The sequence below is a fragment of the Hippoglossus hippoglossus genome, chromosome 16 (assembly GCF_009819705.1).
Source record: "Hippoglossus hippoglossus isolate fHipHip1 chromosome 16, fHipHip1.pri, whole genome shotgun sequence".
Classification (NCBI taxonomy): domain Eukaryota; kingdom Metazoa; phylum Chordata; class Actinopteri; order Pleuronectiformes; family Pleuronectidae; genus Hippoglossus; species Hippoglossus hippoglossus.
In genome coordinates, this window is record NC_047166.1 from 1,260,962 (window position 1) to 1,281,604 (window position 20,643).

The 20,643-nt window shown below is 43.3% G+C and overlaps 3 protein-coding genes and 1 long non-coding RNA gene across 6 annotated transcripts in view; 1 reads left to right on the plus strand and 3 right to left on the minus strand.

The window, feature by feature from the left end:
* cd83 (CD83 molecule) overlaps positions 1–1,463 on the minus strand; it is a 2,464-nt gene extending 1,001 nt beyond the window's left edge. Inside the window, exons 1-3 of one of the 2 annotated variants that reach the window (XM_034610808.1) lie at positions 1,303–1,463; positions 714–850; positions 297–525 (exon numbers count right to left, since the gene is read on the minus strand). In XM_034610808.1, the coding sequence (XP_034466699.1) occupies positions 297–525; positions 714–850; positions 1,303–1,354 (418 nt within the window). In that variant the 5' untranslated portion in view covers positions 1,355–1,463. Of the gene's footprint in view, positions 1–296; positions 529–713; positions 851–1,302 lie in introns of both variants that reach the window. The other variant, XM_034610807.1, reaches the window with a different exon arrangement.
* LOC117776670 overlaps positions 1–20,643 on the plus strand; it is a 21,410-nt gene that overhangs the window by 523 nt on the left and 244 nt on the right. Inside the window, exon 2 of the long non-coding RNA XR_004616476.1 lies at positions 11,238–11,242. This is a non-coding gene — a long non-coding RNA (uncharacterized LOC117776670). The remainder of the gene's footprint in view (positions 1–11,237; positions 11,243–20,643) is intronic.
* zgc:113232 (uncharacterized protein LOC541546 homolog) lies at positions 2,467–17,596 on the minus strand. Its single transcript, XM_034610799.1, has 26 exons — positions 17,384–17,596; positions 13,771–13,855; positions 13,275–13,340; positions 13,023–13,174; positions 12,681–12,824; positions 11,910–11,963; positions 11,745–11,798; positions 11,135–11,188; positions 10,875–10,928; positions 10,549–10,602; positions 9,984–10,037; positions 9,142–9,195; positions 8,891–8,944; positions 8,067–8,111; positions 7,120–7,173; positions 6,976–7,029; positions 6,675–6,728; positions 6,267–6,338; positions 5,797–5,832; positions 5,433–5,477; positions 5,277–5,309; positions 4,826–4,972; positions 4,447–4,623; positions 4,172–4,262; positions 3,963–4,040; positions 2,467–3,329 (listed from the first exon to the last, which is right to left on the minus strand). Exons 1-26 carry the CDS (start codon positions 17,402–17,404, stop codon positions 3,124–3,126), a joined length of 1,992 nt encoding a protein of 663 aa, XP_034466690.1. The 5' UTR covers positions 17,405–17,596; the 3' UTR covers positions 2,467–3,123.
* snrnp48 (small nuclear ribonucleoprotein 48 (U11/U12)) overlaps positions 18,209–20,643 on the minus strand; it is a 5,894-nt gene continuing 3,459 nt past the window's right edge. For both annotated transcript variants that reach the window (XM_034610803.1, XM_034610802.1), the window contains 5 exons: positions 20,010–20,192; positions 19,698–19,819; positions 19,389–19,492; positions 19,132–19,254; positions 18,209–18,769 (listed from right to left, as the gene is read on the minus strand). In XM_034610803.1, the coding sequence (XP_034466694.1) occupies positions 18,685–18,769; positions 19,132–19,254; positions 19,389–19,492; positions 19,698–19,819; positions 20,010–20,192 (617 nt within the window). In that variant the 3' untranslated portion in view covers positions 18,209–18,684. The remainder of the gene's footprint in view (positions 18,770–19,131; positions 19,255–19,388; positions 19,493–19,697; positions 19,820–20,009; positions 20,193–20,643) is intronic.

The following is a 20,643-nucleotide window of genomic DNA, read 5'->3' on the forward strand; positions in this document are numbered from 1 at the left end:
TAATTAGTATTAATGGTTTCAAACTATTTAAAGTAAGTAATTGCTGTCTGTTCTTAAATGTATTTATTGGTGTTGTTTTTCAGTTGTGACTAGAGAATGTATATAAGGTTCTGACTCAATGATAAAGTTCTAAACAGGTTCTATGTTATTCTGTTTGGTTTAACCTGAGCGACATGAAACACTGACCCTTCATCCAGGGTCAGTGGCAGGTAAACTACGATATAGGAGTTCTTTTAGTAGCAACACATGACATCTCTATTTCTATCAAGTTGATGCTCAAGATGCGACAGTGGTACCTGTCAGAGTGAGGAGGACCCGCCCATCACTGTTCTGCTCTCCCACAGGTGCTGCCAGGTGACACGTGTACACGCCGCCATCGCCGCACGTCACGTTGGGCAGGAAGAGGCTGCGGGACTCGACCAGCAGCTCCACCTCTCTGTCCAGATCAGTGTAGTATCTCGTCGTGCCATTGGGCAGGTTCCGGGTCAGAAGGCCGCTGAGTCGAGACGATGGAGACTCTCTGACCTGCTGCGTCATCAGGACATGATGATCAGACTCCATAGACACATACCATCTATCTGTCTGTCTGTCTGTCTGTCTGTCTGTCTGTCTGTCTATCTACCTTTTCTTTTCCATTACTTTATTATATATTTATTACATATGCTGATCATTTAGAAAGAAAGGAAACAGAAAGTAAAAGTATTTGTACTCACTCTGTACCACCTCACCGCTCGGTACTCGACCCCCTCGACGTGTTCAGCAGAGCAGCGAACAACACAATCTGCGCCAGAAACACATTCCACCTCCGGCAGGACGTCCACCACTGCCACTCCCCCACAGAGCTGCACACCTGAGGAATATGGTTATGGACAAATTAGGTTTCTCATAAGTGTGTTAAAATTACTTGAGCTCAGTGAAAATAAATATGTAACGAATTGTATTAATTTTCACATATTTTATTACACATTTCATATTAAATATTTGAGAAGTAATAAAAGGTAAAATAAATATATTCATAGTATTGATTAATAATCAAAATATGTAATAACAGTGTAGTGAATACATGAATGTGTGTATGTGTGTGTTGTCATGTTGTGAGGACCTAAATGTGTTTACATAGCCACACTGTGGGGACACTTTAATGTATAAATCATTAAATTAAAGTCACGTCGTCGCTGTTTGATTTCATTTCTCAAACAGTTTCACTTCTTCAGCATCACAAGGACAAAACTGTGGCATCATATACAAATACTGCAGTTTTCTTTTTACAGGAATTGTCAGGTTAACGCGTAAAGTACTTACAGACGGACACCAGCAGGGGGAAGCAGAGGAGGCTCAGGTGACCTGGATTCATGATGAAGATGATGAAGATGAGGCTGCTGATGACGACGATATCATGAAAATGATAATGAAGCTGATGAAGCTGAATATGGAGTTGATAACGGTGATGGTGGTGTTCAAACTGACTGGATGCTTCTCATACTCTTTGAGAATTTATAGCAGCGGCTTACTCCTTTCAAACGTCACAAAGGGGCGTGGTCTTTAACCAGGCTGTGATTGGACCAGGGTAATAATAATGACTATATTTCTGTTCCACAGAAAGTGAAACCACATGGAACTCCCCTGGGGTTTCCGTGAAACAGGAAGTTTTTACTCAGAGAAGAGAAACTGTTATTTGAAGCTGGGAAACTCCCGTCAGTGACTCATTGATGACACATTTACACGAGCTTCTCATATTAATAAACAGATGGAATAAGGAAGCGGAAAGGCGTACAGTAACCAACTGGTATTTCTAGTAATATTGAAATTGAATCAATCTGTCACTGTTCAGATGAAGCATTTAGAGCCCAAACAATGTGGATTTATTTTGTGGCCTGTGCCGATATTAGGGAGTAAAAAACTAATTTCCACTTGGGATCGGATCACTCCGGACGGACGTTAGAACCAGGTCTGAACTGTGGAATCAGTGTTTCCTTGAACTCTTGCTCTTGGGGTTTTGGAGAGATTTTTATTTCGAGGGTGAAAAGCGCTAGAAAAGTGTAAATACAGTGTAAATACAGATTTACAAATGTCTTTCTAAGGACGAGGTTGAAGCACCAAGCAGCAGCAGTGTAGTGTTGGTCAAACAGGACGATTAGACGCTGCAGAGACAGACGAAGATCTTTTACTCAGTGGTGGATGATTAGTCAGGAAACTGTGGTTAGTGCAGGTTAGAAAACAAAACAAATATACACCTTTAATTTCAACACACTTCATCATCTTTGCTGGTATGTGTGAGCTCTTCACTTCTCCAACAGAAACAACGAAGCAGGAAACTTTTGTGACGGTGCAGTTGTCACTCGTGTTTGCAGGAGACGGGTGTGAACACGGAGAAAAGGATCCACTACTGCGGCAAGATGGCGCCTGGAGGTCAGGGTGGGTCCGGTTCTGGAGGATTTTCTGGCTCATCAAGATCCTCCGACTTTCTACTACTCCGCGGGTTAGAGGTGAAAACTGGTCTAAAGGCTCATTTTCAGAATGAACAGCAGAAGCAGGCTCAACAATGTGACGAGTGAAAAACTGAAGAGTCCGATTGAAAAACCAACAAACATCAGGCAGTTTATCTGAAACATTTCAGAGCACAGTACATGTATTTGAGATACTTTACAAAATATTTACATTGCATTTTCTTTCTTTTTTTAAAATTGTGTTTTTGGGTACCGGAGAAAACAAAAACTAAACCGATGGAAAGATGAGGAATCATTTACTCTTTGTTTTTTATCAAATTACAAACATTCAACCAAATAGTTCCCAGTAAAACTGTATCACAGTTGATATTTTTATGAAGCATAAAACATCTAAAGCTTTGTGCAGCTCGAATGGAAAAGTCTCCTCTGGTTTGATTCCTGTTCAGCACTTCTCAGCGGAGTGCCTCATGGTAACATACTCGGCCCACTGACATTTTCATCAGGAAGTGTTATGAGAGAATTAGCCTCAGCTTTTGAATATTTTGTCATAAACACATTAAAATATATTTTCTTTCATGTCTTTCACTTCTCATTTCAGCTGGAATATCATTGGGAGGAACCCTGACGTTGCCACCAGGTGACGCTCAGACCATCTTTAAACTCACAGTGGTCTGGGTTACATTTTTAAACTGACAGGTCCTTTCACCAGACCCTGCTCTTTGCGCATCACTGGCGCATGAATGCTGCAGTCCCGCGCCTCACAGAATCCTGGCACGCCTGCGTTTCCGACCGTGCCGGTTTGGCCCACCGAACCAGGGAAGCCACGAGGACCCCGGGGCCCCTCCATGCCATTTTTGGGCTCGGCTGGGTGACCTGGGACACCTTTGGGGAGAGAGAAGTCAAGGGTTTTACTTAAATACAACCGACACCAAACTGCACAAACGATAGATATCAGGCCTCCGTGTGTAAATCAAGATCCATGAATTATTCCTTGAGAAACTAATGACAATATCAAACAGTAAAGGGTTTCCATAGCTACCCACACAACTCTAAAATCCAACTATTTACATTTTTGGCATTAAAACATCTTAAATATGTTAAAATAATACGTACTAGGCCTTTACCACGTTAAGTTAGGTCTTATTTATGGTAACGTTCATTTAATACTTCAAAATGAGTCTTATTTTTTGTTTTGGCGTCATGTATAGTTTGTAATGTCTCTGTGTCGTAGTTCTTTCTCAGTGATACAGATATTAACAAAGTAATAAATCTACATGAAGTGATAACTGATCGTCTCCAGTCAGAACTGATCTCAGTTCACTCGTCCCGTCTGTGATAAAGACTTTGATACTGTCTCCGTCTGTAGTCAGTCAGAATCTGAGCAACGTGGTTTTTCCCGAGTGATGTAGAATCTCTGCTAGTTTCCCTGAAGCTAAAAGCTAAAAGCTAAAGTTATGTTTTCTACATTAGCTGAAACACTCAGTTCAGGTGATGAAACTCTGAAGACTCTCGTACCTGTGAGGCCTTGTGGTCCGTCAGGTCCCGCCAGGCCTTTACCAGGCTCCCCTGTGACGCCCTTAGATCCTTTTTGACCTGTAGGAGAAAACAAGAAAAAGCTTCTGAGTACGTCCTGTCGTCATCACCTACGTGGGCGGAGTCAACCTATACTTGACTCTGATTGGTTTGTAGACGCCGTCTGACTTGGGCGTGTTGTCATTTCTTACCTCTGGCACCTTGCTCTCCATCCTGTCCCTCCAGACCTCTGTCGCCCTGAACACCTCTGGCTCCTTTCACTCCAGCTTTTCCTGCTTTGCCCTGAAGGAGACAGAAATGGTGGTTGCTCTTTAATTCTGAATGAAATACAAGAAAGGCTTCGTATTTTTTAATATTTATCCTCAGGAATAAACTAAAAAATTATCCAAAATTGCAAACATTCTTCTGAGAGAATTTAACTAGCAACCCTCCATCGTCACAACTGTGAGGCAGGAGTGGGACCTACAGATTTGCCTGGTGCTCCTGCTAGCCCTTGGACTCCCGGGGGCCCAATGAGTGTGCGGTTGTTGATGGGGCAGCCCTGGGAGCACTTTGCCCGAATGGAAGCAGCGTACTGGGAGATCTGGGCCGTCACCACACCCCGGCAGAGCTGAAGGACCTGCTCATCAGTCAGACTGGGACCCTGCAGGACACAAAAGATCTTCATCTCCCACAAGGTATTGTACATTCTCTATCAGCAGTACAGAGATATTTATGTAGGTCTCAGCAGGTTTAAGGTTTTTTAAGTTTTGAAGGTTTTAGGGGGTTAGAGGGATTTGCAGGTTTTGCAGGCACCGCCTCGTGCAGAGGAGGAACTGCATGAAGGACAGAGACCGCAGACTCACAGAAGGACCTGGGACTCCTTTAGTTCCTACTCGGCCCTTAACGCCCAGGTCGCCGATTGAACCGCGTTCTCCTCTGGTCCCTGGGATGCCGGGCGAGCCCACGGGCCCGGAGACTCCGTCACGACCAACCGCACCTTTCGGTCCGCGCTGTCGGATGAGATGGACGAGAGGAAAGAAGAAGAAACACTTCTGAATTAGAGTCTGGACATATTGAAAAGGAACACGCCGACTCTGTCCAGAGATTTCTCATCTTTTGAGAAACTAAAAACTTAAATTGATGTAATGAAATTCTTTCAGTCTTTGTTTTAGAAAACACAAGTCACAGAAGGTGTTTCTGTGGCAGAGGACATTTTGTAAAACCAGGAATCACGAGTCTTGTCAACTACGACATGAGCTGCGTCTCTTTGAGTTTGTGTGTATTTGTATGACGTCAAAATAAATACATAACCACCTGTCCTTTGTCTCCACGGTCGCCCACGCCTCCCTGAAAGAGGACAAGAGGAGGAGGAACTGATCAGTGAGTAAATGCCAGCAGGTGTAGAAAGAGGAAGTAAAATGGAGCGTGTAGTACGTAAAAGTTCATCTCACTGTAAACAAGTAAAATTACCTTTAGACCTTTTCCCCCTTTAATTCCCTTCTTTCCTGTTGAACCCTGCAGAAGAGGAAATACTGTTGCTGTGAGGACATTCATAAAAACAATAGCAGCAGCTGATTTACTCCAGTCGCTGCGTTCTCTGGTCAACGGTTTGTTTACGCTCGTAAAAGGGGAAAGACCAGACAAAAAGAAAGGTAGAAGGGAAAGTCCCGGCTGTGGTATATCATTAAAGATGGCTGCTAATGATGACTACAATGATGAAACATATTTTATTTCAAAACAAGAACCAAAGTGTTTCTGAAAATAGCACACTGTTCTTTTCTTATCTGCTGTGGGATCTGAAAACCATTTTCACAGTTTTGTTAAACGAACTCACCTTGTCACCATCAGGTCCCGTCTCCCCTTTGGCCCCCTGCAGGAAAAACAAGCACCGTCACTCGTCAGTCATTTAGTTTCCCACGAGTGGAAATGTGATGGAACCATTAAGACATCGAGCAACTCTAGAGGAAGCAACACCATAAAAGTAAAAGAAAACTAACAAACAAGAAAAAGCCTAAGTTACACTTGAACTGAGGCTGTGCTACGTGTAAGTATGTTGTAAGTATGTAGTATGTAGTATTTAATATGTAGTATGTAGTATGTAGTATGTAGCGTGAAGGCGTACGTGTGGTATAAGAGAATCCATTGAAATGTTCACTTCTTTGTTGTGTGAGAACTTTCATGTGTGATACATTTCAGGTTAGAGAGAAGAACCCTGTGATGTCTGACATGAGCTCGATGTATTGAGTGATAGATGAGTGATAGATGAGTGATAGATGAGTGATAGATGAGTTGGTGGGTACACACTGGCTGGGCCTGCAGGCCCTTTGGTCCTGGTTTCCCTGGCACTCCAGCGTCCCCTCGCTCTCCTCCACCTCCCTGTTGGACAAACAGAAAACGAATGAATGAATGAATCACTGACAGGATAGAAAAGTAATGATTGGACATATGTGTGTGTGTGTGTGTAAATAAAACAAGAAATCCTATATATATATATATTTATATAGGTAGTGTATAAAAGTATGTTTTTGTTTTTATAAATGACATAATTCCCCTGGATAGACTTCAACAGAAAGAGGAAGCAGATAACTTTTAAAACCCTGGAATCTCTCAGATTTGAGAACGTTCGACAGACAGCTTTGTTTTTTAAGTTTTTGTTTAGTTTCGTAACTTTGCACTTTATTCAACCGTCAGTTAAAACCCAGAGTGACTCACCACAGCGCCCGCTCTGCCTCGGGGGCCTCTCACACCACGATCCCCTTGATTCCCCTGAAAGAACAGATATCATGATACTGAGCAGATATAAAACCGTCTTCACGGCCGTGACGTGTCGAACGTCTGCAGCGCAAAAGGCTTATTGTGTCAAACAAATAGGGCTTTGTCCAAATCCACTTTGGCTTGTTTTACGGTGGAATAATATTCCGCTGCACCAGATGCACAGTTCAAAAGTGTCGTACTTTGAATGAATCATGGCTGTTCCATCTCCACGTGTTGAGGAGGGAGCTGTGTTTGTTACCTTGGCACCAAACGGTCCAGGCTCTCCCATCAGCCCCGGGACTCCTATGGGACCCTGAGGAATCAAACAGCGGGATGAGGGAAAGTTTATAGATTTAGATTTAGGATAAATCCAGACGACAGCACGGATTCATAACCAACTCACATCTTCTCCGGGGTCACCGTCACTGCCTGGCAGGCCGCCGTGACCTTTACCGCCCTGAGGGGGGGAGAATATAAAAACCACGTGAGCAAAGATCTGGACAGAGAAAAGAGCTGACGTCTGTTTTGAGGACTGGGGCTCGATCAGACCGACGAGGTGTCGTGAACAAGGTGTGAACGACAGGTCGTGTGTTTCTACTGCGTCTGTTGGACAAGCAGCGGATCAGGTGTCTGAAACCAACACGTCACCTTGACTCAAAGACTGCAACGATACTAAAACAAGATGTAGATAAGATAAAAGTGGGAAAAGTCAACAGCATCACATGGAAGTCAGCTGTAGAAGAAATGTACCCACATCTTACTGTTAGAATAATGAAACTGAAGCAGACTTTTATTTACACATATAGAGAAACCTAGTGATCAGCCACTTTCTTTCACTTTCTTTAGTACTTTCAGTTTTACACTCTTCAATCGGCGCCGTCTGAACGTTGAGTAAAACCAAAACTAAAAACAAGGAATAAGATTCAAAGTATATTTAATGATCTGAAAGTTACAGAACTATCAGTAAACAAGGGACGACTTGAACGTGCACCTTGTTGAATCAGGGACTGTCCACGGATGTTGGACAAATACAATTTGCCCCCTTGTGTAAAGTCTGGCCCCTGATTTAGAAAGATCACAGCTATTCTTCGCTCTCTGTGATATATATCTACATGCTCATTAAGTTTCTTGGTAAAGGGAAAGTTTCAACTGTTGGTGGTTATAGAGAAAATTCCAACAATCTACTAATTCAGTCAGCGACTTCACATCCTTCAGCGGAGTCTCAGGATGTCCTCTCTGGAATGACTGTCACAGTGAGGAGGTTAGTGACGGAGCTTCTTCTCACACTGACGCGTGTGAAGTGACAATAACATTAACAACGCAGGAGCTGCATCATCAATGTGCTTGTACCTTTGGTCCAGTGGGTCCGAAGCCCCCCGTCTGTCCAGTGTAACCCTGCAGTGGACAGACAGAAAATACTCGGATTAGAAGTAAAACACTGTAGGAAGGGAGGAGAACGTCTGGAGCAGTAAACTCAGGAGCGCTTCTGGAAACTGACGGAGTGAAAGCACACGGCCGGATCTCCTGTTGCTCCGTGGAAGGAAACTCACTGGATGACGGATTAATCGCAACACAACCAACACAACGTCACACGTTTCTTTATCAGTTGTCGAAACAAAGAACACAATGAAGGAGAGAATGTGTTTCTGTTATGTTTTCATCTGCGTCTGTTAGTCAGCAGGATTCACTTGGTGGAAGGAAGCGGTGGAGGTTCAGGTTCGGGGAAGAACTCATTTCCTTTTGATGCAGATCCAGATAAAGGGCAGATCTGAGATTTCAATATGTACAGATTTATTGTTTTTCTTTCTTTTACCTCTTTAAATGTTTGCATGTTTTTCTTTCTGCTCTTTTTCTCATTTAAATGAGAATTTTCTTTCCTGACCTGAACTGCGTCCTCGCACCAAGTCTCTGGGGGAACTGTGCTGTGGAGTTTGCTTAATCCTGCAAAGCTTTTCAAAAACTCCTTTTATCAGATTCATACGTGTATTCACGTGAAGCTTTTACTGTATTTATTATAATTATCCAGCTTTTAAATGTCCGAATATAGACGACTAAACAGAAAAGAGTCAAAGCTAAATTAGTCAAAATAAAAAATGTAGGGGTTCAGATGATTTCAGTGAGAAGAGATGATGATGATGATGATGATGATGATGATGAGTAATGATCTTTCTTACATTGTAGCCTCTGTCTCCGATGTCACCTGGAAACCCGGGTGCTCCGATTTGACCCTGTGGCAGAAAAAAGAGTGATAGACTCAGCTGCGTCTCTTTTTTCCTAAATACAGAAGAGAAACAGGACGATGAAGTCCAGGAAGAGTCTATTGAAGATGTGGCACATCAGTAATAGAGTAAAAATAACATCAGCAGAAACATAAAACACACAGAATCCTCTTTTCCAGGACTTTTGTAATATTTGACGTCCTGACCTTCTGTCCATCGCGTCCGTGTGGACCCTCTTTGCCTCCGTCACCGTGAGACCCCTGAACAGGAAACACACATCAGAGAGGACGAACAGAGTCAAATCACAAGATAATATGAAATAAATCTATCAACAGACATGAACTGATTTACAGTAAATCAGTTCAAACACCATGAAACTTGAACCTTACCACATTTTTACATTACATTAAATTAAAAGCACACCTCGTCTGCTAACACATTTTTACTGTAATTGTTTAAATGCTGCATTTGAATGTTTAATTTCTGTATCATTTTACTCCCTGTTCTTATTTACCTGAGCCCTGAAATGTTTAATCCTGTTTCAACCACGTAAAGCTCAAAACATGAATAACAAGTCGTTTGACATTTCAGGTGAGAACATCTATGTGAAGATACTTGAATTGTCTGTTTAATAAACATATCTTATAGATGAATATGTTGAGTCAGTGATACCGGACTGATTCAAGTGCAGAGTCTGCTAATATCTCTTCAGAAACCTGAGAGCAGAAGAATCAAATAACCCGGAATAACTGACGCACCTTAAGTTAGTTTATGGAAAATAACCCCTGGAGAAATCTATAATATAAAGTAACTGACCAAAACACAGAAAATAAATAAAAAGCCTCCTCTTTACTTTACTCTTTACTCCTTAATCTCTCCTTGTTTAATTTTGGTTAATTACTGTGATTATTAATAGATTTTTTTTTAGTATTATTATAATTTGTCCTTGTCTTTTATCACTTATGATCAGTGTGGGGTGTTGGGACTGTGGGATATACAGTGTTCACTGTAAATCTTCTTTTCTCCGGAAATGTTTAATTTTCTTTACCTTGATACCTTTACCTCCCCTTGGTCCTAGAGGCCCAGCATCACCACGAGGGGCCTGACAAAACACAAACGAATAATAAATACAGTTGACTTGAGAGTTTACATCTTAAAGAGACATAATTAATATGTCTAAAGTAACTAAACTTTCCAACATTTCACCACATTTCCTCATGTCATCATAATGAGAAAATAAAATGATCCCGAGATTATAAAAAAATGTAGCAACCATGGCAACTAATGGTTTCGAAAATATATCAGGATACACCTTCCCTCTGCATTGTCGTTTCTGTATTACATTTAAAATAAACTGGGGCCAATTTCAAGATTCTGTTTAAAAATGATGAATAAAGAAAATATTCTCTCGTCTGTTTTCTGTCTCTGGTTTTAGAGCCTCCACTTAAAGACGCCTGCCCCATGAACTCTGAACATCGTCTCACAACTGAACAGAATCATGTGTGGACCCGACTTTCTGCAGTTTGATTTGAGCAGGACCCCCCCCCCCCCCCCCCACGAGCAGGAGAAAGGGTGTTTCCACCAAAGAGAGGTGGAGAGCTGTGTTTCCTTACAGTCTCACCAGGAGCGCCGACGCCTCCTCGCGGCCCCTCCATGCCGAAGTCGCCCTGATGAAAGGAAGAGGAGACGGATTTCAACAAACTGTCAACCCTCTTACTGCTGTCGTGTCAGTGTTAAGTTTAAAGAAGATTAAATAACGACACAGTTCCTCACAAGGCTGAACGATGAAATGAATAAATACATCAGTCAGAATTCAAATTCAAACAAAGAATACAGCTTTGAAATAAAGGTTAGGATAAATGAGCAAGTGTGAGATTAACGCATAGATATGAGAGGAGAGACTGTGTGTGTGTGTCTGTGTGCGTCAGTGTGTGTTTACCTTCAGACCCAGCTCTCCGTGCTCGCCTGGGTCTCCTGGAAGTCCAGGTTCTCCCTGGAGATAAAATAAACACACAGAATATTAATCTCTCGATTTTAAAGAACCAGTAAGAACATGTTTAAAGGTTGATGTTGAGTCTGACAAACAGAAATCAGCTGTTTCGACACTTCCTGCAGCATTCGTCAGCTTTAATCTGAACGTTAATCATAATGGGATTTAGAACCAGTTTGGCAAACGTCCTGGACTGGGTTCGAACTCACCATGGCTCCAGAGAAACCAGAGGCGCCGTCGTCTCCTTCAGGCCCAACATCGCCCTGCAAGACACCAGGTCAAAGGTCAAAGGTCAAAGCTACAGCTAACAAGAAGAGGTCTGCACTGGTTTATTATATTGAAGCCTCCGTTGGCCGTCGATACAAACACAACTCAAACACGGTTTTTAGAGCTTTTTATGATACGTTTTTTTCAATTCAATTTAATTTTAATTTAAGTTCGATTTAGTTCATTTACTTTGTGTGTTTCACTAAATTCAGGCCTGATAATAATTCAATAATCGGAATGTTTTAGATTTGATATTTAAATCCAGCGTCGTGTTTGTCAACAGCTGCAGTTCAGTAAAATGAAAAACTGTATTTGCAAAATTAATTAATTTAAAATGTCTCTGACGTTTCAGTTTCACTTTGTTTGTTTTTTGAATGTGAATGTGTGTACTTTCAGTTTCAGTTCATGTTAACAACAACAACAACACTGTGCCTGCACGGTGTCATGGGGGAAACACCTGTCAGTACACCGTGTCACGGTGTCATGGGGGAAACACCTGTCAGTACACCGTGTCACGGTGTCACGGTGTGTGTGGTGATAATATTTACTCACCAGTGGTCCGGTGTCTCCACCTCTTCCTTGAACACCTTTGGTTCCTTTATAACCCTAAAAGAAAAGAAAAATCACAAACTCACTGACCCACAGACGCTGGACCACCTCTCACTTTATCCACGTTTCCTCATCTTAATTAGAACTCGAGTGCAGGTTGAGACTCACCTCTCTGCCTTGAGTTCCTGGCTCCCCGGTTTTACCCTGCAAGCCTCTGGATCCCTGACAAGAGGAGAAGAGTCACCGTCCGGCGGCTGTAAGCCTCCGACTACAGACAGTTTCTTACTCCAGACTCATGTGAGATCGATGTGACCTTTGACCTTTGGCCACTGAACTCTAGTCAATTGATCTGTGAGAATTTGAAGGGGTTTTCCCGTGGCATTTTTAAAATGACATGTTCCCAAGGTGAAAAAAGGAAGTAGATTACTCAATCATTTATTGTCTCTGTTAAAGTTTCAGAAAATCTTTCTGGGGAGTTTTAAGTCTGGAACCAGGTCGACCTGCTATGAGATGAAATGTGTGTGAATTGTGTCTTTTGTATAAAGTGTTGCATTCAGTGTTAAGTGAAACATTTCCATGGCAACAGCGAGCTCCACCAATCATTGCTACTACACCTAACGACTGAGGGGCGTCGAGCTTCTTCACATCGCAAAATAAATCGTGTTTATCTTATAACTTGAGGCTTTTACAGGAGAATATAACATCGTTTCACAATCTCATAGCTTGTGGGGAATCTACCTTGGATGGTTAAAATATTATGGTTGATAATCAAAATGTCTATTCAGAAAATGAATTTGAACATTGAAACTTAAACAGCGCCTCCATCTGGTCAGGTACAGTAATATTTTCAGAAACCAGAGGACCAAGTGTCATCTTCTCTCTCGGAACTAACCGACGTGTTTCGTGATGACAAAGTGATGCGATGTCGTGCTTCTGTACCTTTGGTCCTGCGAAGCCAGCAAATCCAGGTTGTCCAGGTTCACAGTCGCATTCTGTGGGCCCCTCCTCCCCGAGAGCAGCATCAGCCCCAGACTCCTCAGAGGAGTCGGTGTCCGGCCCTGCTGCAGGGTGCTCGTACGGGACCTGAAGCCCAAGAACCACAGCAGCTATTACACACAGGAGAACATGGACGCTCCTGGAATCCCGTTTTACAGAATCCCCCAGATGGCGTTAAAGTTCGAAATGAAGGGTTGTTGTAATTCTTATTATTTAAAAAAACAAACAACAACAAACGTCCTGGGATCAAAAGCTCCAGAGCAGCTGTCAATCATGTTGACCCACCTGCATGGTCTCCGTGTCCTCCTTGGCGTAGTGGGACTCGGTGGCGGTGGCGTAAGGGAAAGTGTCCTCGGTGATCATGGTGACCCGGGAGGGGACGGGACCGTAATGGTCGTAGTCCTCGTCGTAGCGCTGAGTCGGCTCCGGGGGAAACTCTGACGGCACAGAGGAGAACTGAAGTCTTTTCAAAGACTCATCTTGTCTGGTGGTTGACAGTAACAGGTGAGAAGGAACAGTGGAGGACATGTGTCTCACCTGGTTGAGGGGCGGCCATGTTGTCATAGTGATTGACCAAAGAACCTTCATAGGTGCGATCCTCACCTGAACAGGCATGAAAACAAATCAACCTCATTGGTCTTGAGGTCCTGGGTTCAAATCCCGGACGAGCCTTCAATTCAAAGACAACACTTCTCTAACACGTTAAAACTTTCTTAACTATTTGTTTCTTAATCTGAAATTAAACATTTGTTTGTTTGGCTGCTAAGAGAGAAATCTGAGGATGAATTTGATACATAGCTTCACATGTTCTGGACCATTTCATTTCAGATTTCATGCTAAATCAACACAGCTTTTCCTTTAAAATTTAGTACAACTGTTGTTTTTTCTACAGATGAAACAAAGTTTGATTTATATACAATATAGATTTGCCCCTTTTCCTCTTTCTGCTGTTAAGTAAAGCAGGAATAAATAAATATTTTACAATTATAACGAAGGGTTTTGTATCATCGGATGCGTTTGTGGCGACTCTGACCTGAGTTGAGTCCAGAGAATTCGTCCTGGCAGCGAGAAACGACGACACACAGCACGAACACAAGAAGCCCCGAGAGGAGAGACGCCTGAAAAGACAGCAGCATCTACCACGTTATCACTTTTCTACATTTACAACTAGAATATCACTCATAACAGCTCACACCTCCACTAAGGCCCAACAGTTATGAAACCACATTGAAATTCACTAGATCCAGATTTTTATTTGGATCTGCACCAAATCACACACACTCATAAATATCAGTCCGCTAAATATGTCTTTTTTCATCAGGATCCATGAATTATTCCCTGAGAAATTATTGAAAATGTTGAAAAAGTAATTATAAACTTTATTGATCACAACCTGAATCAGTTTATCGTCACTTTCAAAAACATGGAGGTGAAATCCTGCACATGTGACATCACACGTAACAACAAGCAGAGAAGAAAGATGAATGGAAGAGAAGACACATTAACAACACAACAGCAGGCAGCATTCAGAGAGTTATTGCTATAACAATGCTAATATAGCTGCTTTCAGACCTGCACTGAACTACAGATTATCAATTATCCGGAGGGGCTGGATCCAAATGTCTCAGTGAGGCCGTATGAATCTGTAGGTCATGTCCGGCCTCCTGCTGCTCTACAGGCTCCGCCCCTCAGCTGAACGTTCCCCACATGTTCCTCCGGCTGCTTCTTCAAATGGGAAACACAAACTACGGAAAATGTCCAGGGGTTAAGAGGGGAAAACCTGTTGCTCGGTCAGTTTGACATGAATCAAACCCGAGGACTGAAGCTTCGGAGATGGGTCTCACCTTTCTGAGGACTGAAGCTTCAGAGATGAGTCTCACCTCTCTGAGGACTGAAGCTTCAGAGATGAGTCTCACCTTTCTGAGGACTGAAGCTTCAGAGATGGGTCTCACCTCTCTGAGGACTGAAGCTTCAGAGATGAGTCTCACCTTTCTGAGGACTGAAGCTTCAGAGATGAGTCTCACCTTTCTGAGGACTGAAGCTTCAGAGATGGGTCTCACCTCTCTGAGGACTGAAGCCTCAGAGATGAGTCTCACCTCTCTGAGGACTGAAGCTTCAGAGATGAGTCTCACCTTTCTGAGGACTGAAGCTTCAGAGATGAGTCTCACCTTTCTGAGGACTGAAGCTTCAGAGATGGGTCTCACCTCTCTGAGGACTGAAGCCTCAGAGATGAGTCTCACCTCTCTGAGGACTGAAGCTTCAGAGATGAGTCTCACCTTTCTGAGGACTGAAGCTTCAGAGATGGGTCTCACCTCTCTGAGGCTTCAGTCCTCAGAGAGGTGAGACCCATCTCTGAGGACTGAAGCTTCAGAGATGGGTCTCACCTTTCTGAGGACTGAAGCTTCAGAGATGAGTCTCACCTCTCTGAGGACTGAAGCTTCAGAGATGAGTCTCACCTTTCTGAGGACTGAAGCTTCAGAGATGGGTCTCACCTCTCTGAGGACTGAAGCTTCAGAGATGAGTCTCACCTTTCTGAGGACTGAAGCTTCAGAGATGAGTCTCACCTTTCTGAGGACTGAAGCTTCAGAGATGGGTCTCACCTCTCTGAGGACTGAAGCCTCAGAGATGAGTCTCACCTCTCTGAGGACTGAAGCTTCAGAGATGAGTCTCACCTTTCTGAGGACTGAAGCTTCAGAGATGAGTCTCACCTTTCTGAGGACTGAAGCTTCAGAGATGGGTCTCACCTTTCTGAGGACTGAAGCCTCAGAGATGAGTCTCACCTCTCTGAGGACTGAAGCTTCAGAGATGAGTCTCACCTTTCTGAGGACTGAAGCTTCAGAGATGGGTCTCACCTCTCTGAGGCTTCAGTCCTCAGAGAGGTGAAACCCATCTCTGAGGACTGAAGCTTCAGAGATGAGTCTCACCTCTCTGAGGACTGAAGCCTCAGAGAGGTGAGACTCATCTCTGAGGACTGAAGCTTCAGAGATGAGTCTCACCTTCCTGAGGACTGAAGCTTCAGAGATGAGTCTCACCTCTCTGAGGCTTCAGTCCTCAGAGAGGTGAGACTCCTCTCTGAGGACTGAAGCTTCAGAGATGAGTCCCACCTCTCTGAGGCTTCAGTCCTCAGAGAGGTGAGACTCCTCTCTGAGGACTGAAGCCTCAGAGATGAGTCCCACCTCTCTGCTGGTGCTGAGGGTCTGAGAGGCTCAGGGGAGATTCTGCTGGTGTTTGTGTGAGAGTTAAACACACTGAGAGTTTCTTTGTCTGGATGAAACCCGCAGAGCTCTTCTCAGACTCATCTCACATTCCTGAGGCTTCACTCTGAGCCTCAACACCAACCACGAAAAAACCCAACCGGGACTTTTACAAAATAACAATGAACTGTTGGATCCGTCAACAGAGATAAAAGAGAATATTAACACAACTGATTTCTGAAACCTCACAGTTTACTGTCCCTTAAAATCAGCCAATGTGAGCTCAGACATATCAGCATCTGCGTTAGTTTGCTCATTTTAAACCTTTTATTTTACACTAAATTATAGGTTTTACATTTTTTTCTGTTCGATATTAGGATCAACATCAGCCACCAAACGTCAGGATCACATTCTTAATAAACACTTCACATCAGTTCAAAATGTAAAAAGATTTGAGTACACACAACTAATTCACAGTGAAGTTAAAGGAACAAAACATTTTAAGTTCTCAACTTAAAGTATGTCTGTTTTCAAACCATTAGAACATATTTACCAATTTATAACAGTTAACAATGTTAAAATTGTTAACTTAGACACAGGAGTATGTTGGTTAATTAAAGCAGCTAAAGCACTCTGAGGGAACATCCTGCTCTTTAGGTTGAGTGAACTCAAAAAGACTTTCTCAGCCCCATCAGTAGAATCTGCTGCAGGATCGAGGTTCATCTTTGACTTTGTCTCTCGTGAAGCTTTTTTTCTTCCAGCAGTATTTCTGGTGTCTGCTGGATGCACAGTGCTTTATGGTGCCCTGCAGATCAACACCATGAACACTTGGACTGAGCAGGAACACAGACGCTGCCTCAGAGGTGACGGACGAAGCCCAGTGTGAACTGACCGGCAGGACCCGTGGGGCAGAGCGGTGCGACGCTGCCCTCGTCTGCTGCTCCTTCGCTGTCAAAACCGGTTTTGTGTAATGCAACACAAACAACGAGGGTGCAGTCACTTAATAAAATCTGTGGTGCAACATAGATAAAAATCTGCTTTTCTCATCTCAACTCTCAAACAGAAGATCCTTGGTTATTCAATGTACACATGAAGTGAGTTTCAAGTTCCTCTGTTGCTCCACTCAATGCAGATCTGCTCTCAAGTTAAAGTTCTGTCAAATACAGTGAAAATACACTGAATCCTTTCAAAGGCAGCTGTTGATGGAATGTGTGGATCAAGTTGTTTTAAATCAAACAGAGAAAGAAAATGTACAGATTAGTTAGTTTCCCTCTTAACACAGCGAAGCCTGAATAGTTTCTATGATTTGAAAGTGCAACACTAATGTTAACTGACCAATCCACGTTGTTATTTGAGCGATTCTTCCAGAAACAATCTGTCCACAGCTGCCATGAACTTCCATTAAACCCAGACCTGCAGGGCCCACGGCCAAACCCAGTCATCCCCACTTACCGTGTCACTGGAGGCTGCCATGGTTCTGCAGAGCGATTCCTCTCACACCAGACGATGCCCCACGAAACCTGAAGGAGCTTTCCCTGAGCAGTTCTCCCTCACAGCATCATCAGTCCGACGGCTGCCCCTGTGCTCGCTTCCTCTCTGCAGGATCCCTCAGGTTCCCTGGCACTGACGGGATCCTCTCCTGCTTCTCAACAGGGTGAGAAATACCTGAGCCACAATCCAGCTTCAGCAGAGAGAAGTTCCCAGAGTCTTAACTTCACAGCCACATTAATCTCTTCATAGGAGGTCGGTGTTCACAGGAGAAAGTAGAATTATATCACAGCATTTAAATATCTGAGATGTTTCCGAATTAAAATATACAGAAGTGCCAGTTTTTTAAAATGATCAAATAATAGTAGCTCCCGATGCTTTATCTCAAAGTTAAGAAATTCTTCTTAAACTCTGCATCACAACTAGATGATCAGCTCAGAGCCGAAGATCTTCACCAGGTTTTATTACATCAGGTCACGTTTCACTTGTTTGTTCGTCAGCAGAATGACATGAAGCTACAGATTGGATTTCCACAAGAAAGAGCTCACACCATTCTGGCATGGATCTGGAGAAAGGGTCCTGGAGTTATTTATGTCTTTAACATTGTGAGATGAATAACATTTTGAATATCAATTTTATTTTTTATATTTTCACTAATTTCTCAGAGAACGGATCTCGAACAGTGTGTGTGATTTGGTGCAGGTTGATTCTACCGAGTGATATTCTAGTTGAAATTGGTTGACAAGGTTTAAGGCAGATGTCACATGGATCCTACAAACCTCCAAACAAACACTTTTTAACTCTTTATTACACATTCACAGAATCATCTGACAAAGAAAAGCAGCACATGTGAAACTACTGAAATTGAATTACTGCTGATTATTGTTCTGCTGCATCTTTTACACAAATCGCACACTTGCACATTAAAAAGCCAAATTTCACATGAAAAGATTTCCATTGTTTCCTAATGAGTGGAGAAATGCTGTGTAGACGCGCAGCCAAACACAGTGACCTTTGACCCCGGGGTCACAGTATGCCAGGCATGACACTGCTGACCAACATTCCAAGTTTGTCGTTGGAAACCACGCTCAGCCAATCAGGCAGAGGAAGGGCGGAGTCTGTTTGAGAGTTAAATGCTGAGAATGACGAGTAGCAGAGTTTCTGTGACGCACACAAATATGTTCATGACACATTTCAACCTGCTGAGGCCACAGCGACCTTTGTCCTCCTCCGATTGGACGTCTGCTGTCGCTGATGCGGGACTATCACTTCTCCTTCTCCCTCTCCTCTTTCTTCTTCTTCTTCTTCCTCTTTCGGTCGTGGTGGTGGTCACTGGGGGAACGGGAATCCCTGTGGCCCAGGAACAAAATTATTAATGAAAAGGAAAATGGGGAAAATGTATTTTGTATATAAAAGTTTGACCAATGAAACTTTACAATCTGATTGATGGTGTTAAAACCTTATTGCTCAACCTTGAGAAACAAAGTAATCCAGTCAGGATGAAAGGAAAGAATGGATGACCTCCTCTAGATCAAAGTGCAGTGGATATAGTGTATTTTGCTCTGGGAGGCTCAGACTGAGTTAAGTTACTCAGAAGTATTTCAACAGCCACTATAGTAAGAGCTGCTTGAAGGAGCTTCAATGCTCATGTGCTTTATGGTGGTATCTTGTTAAACAGCCGATACAGAGACAGGATGTTTGTGTCGTCCAACCTTTCCCTCTTCTTCTTCTTCCTCTTGCTCTCCCCGTCCTGGCTCCGCTCCCGGCTGCGGTGGCTCCTGCTGGGGGAGTGGTGAGACTCGGAGGACGCCGATCTCCTTTCATCCAAGCGGCGCCTGAGCGACAAAAAACAAAACAAAGACCAGTCACTAGAAGTTATTCACTTTGCTAAATCACTCAACAAAATCTTCATCCTCTCAATCAACATCACAGGAAGGTGATCACCAGGAGGTCAGAGGTCACTTCGTACCTGTGGGAGGAGTGAGCAGATCGTGTGGATGACTCCTCCCCCTCGTCCTCTCTCCACTGTCTGGACAGCTCCTCTGAGTGGACGTTGATAACCTCTCTGATCACCTACAGCGATGCAACACGATTAATTCATCTCTTAAACATGAACCCACTCAGACCTAAAGGCGCTAAATAAAAACGCACTATAAACTCAGAACAAAGAGCTGAAGAGTTAACAGAGTTACCAACGTTTACAAAAAACAGAATTTCTCAGATACAGATAATTACGGGTACAGAACCAGCTCAACGTTGTCTTGTGTCTCACTCGCACCTCGGTGTAGGACTTCTTGGTGATGTGAACGTTCTTGGCCCGGTAGGACTGACGCCGCCTCTTGTAGTCCCTCATCTCTGCCATCAGCTCCAGGTGAGTCTTCGGTTCGTTCTGTTCGTCATCTGCACGACAGAGAAAGAAACAAGCCCGTTGACTTCACCAGAGGATCAACTTTTCTTTCATAAAGCTTTGAAATGAGAGCATTTTTTCAAGTATTTGTGTGCCAATTAAAAGTGTAAGTCCTAATAGCCCTCAAAAAAAGAAAAGTTAAAAAGGTGGACACAAGCTTGAGAGAATGTGGGAAAGTCTCACCCCTCTGAAGTTTGGACACCAAATCGACGTAGAGATCGTCGTTAGCAGAGGAGGCCTCTTCTTTCTGTTTGGTGAGGACGCCGACCACGTGATCGTACAGAGCCAATCGGTCGGCCACCGTGAGATCACACAAAGCTCGCTTGTGGTTCTGAGGCACGTCGACGGGCTGGCCGGAGTACTGACCTGATGGAGGGTTAACACGCCGAGGAATGATTGAGGGATGTGAACACACACACTATAATACAAGTCCAAATGTTACTGTTCCCTCATCAACACAAACAACATTAAACATATCACTTCATCAGTAACCAGATGATGACATTGACACATTGTGTAGTTTATGTGATACACATGTTGTATTCATCAAAGTGAACCGGCCGAGAGCGAGAGAGAGGTTTCAGACGAGCACTGAACTCAGAAGAGCCTCCAGTTATTCTCCTGAGGGACTGTATGTGTGGACCTACTGTCCCAGGGGGAGTCTCTGGACAGCCCCCTCAGTAAAAAGTACGCAGACTGTCCGAAGGAGCCGACGTTTCTAATAAGCGACAACAAAAAAATATCTCAGAATGAAGAAGGAGTCGTAAACGTAGAAGACACAGACGAAGATGTCAAGTGAGCTTTCAGTGATAAGGTG

Coding starts and splice junctions, on each gene's coding strand:
- zgc:113232 (XM_034610799.1), bottom strand. CDS start 17,404: ATGGCAGCCTCCAGTGACACG. Junction 13,175..13,274: donor CATGGCCGCCCCTCAACCAG/GTGAGACACATG, acceptor CTGTGCCGTCAG/AGTTTCCCCCGGAGCCGACT. Junction 5,833..6,266: donor AGGGCCTGCAGGCCCAGCCA/GTGTGTACCCAC, acceptor TTTTTCCTGCAG/GGGGCCAAAGGGGAGACGGG.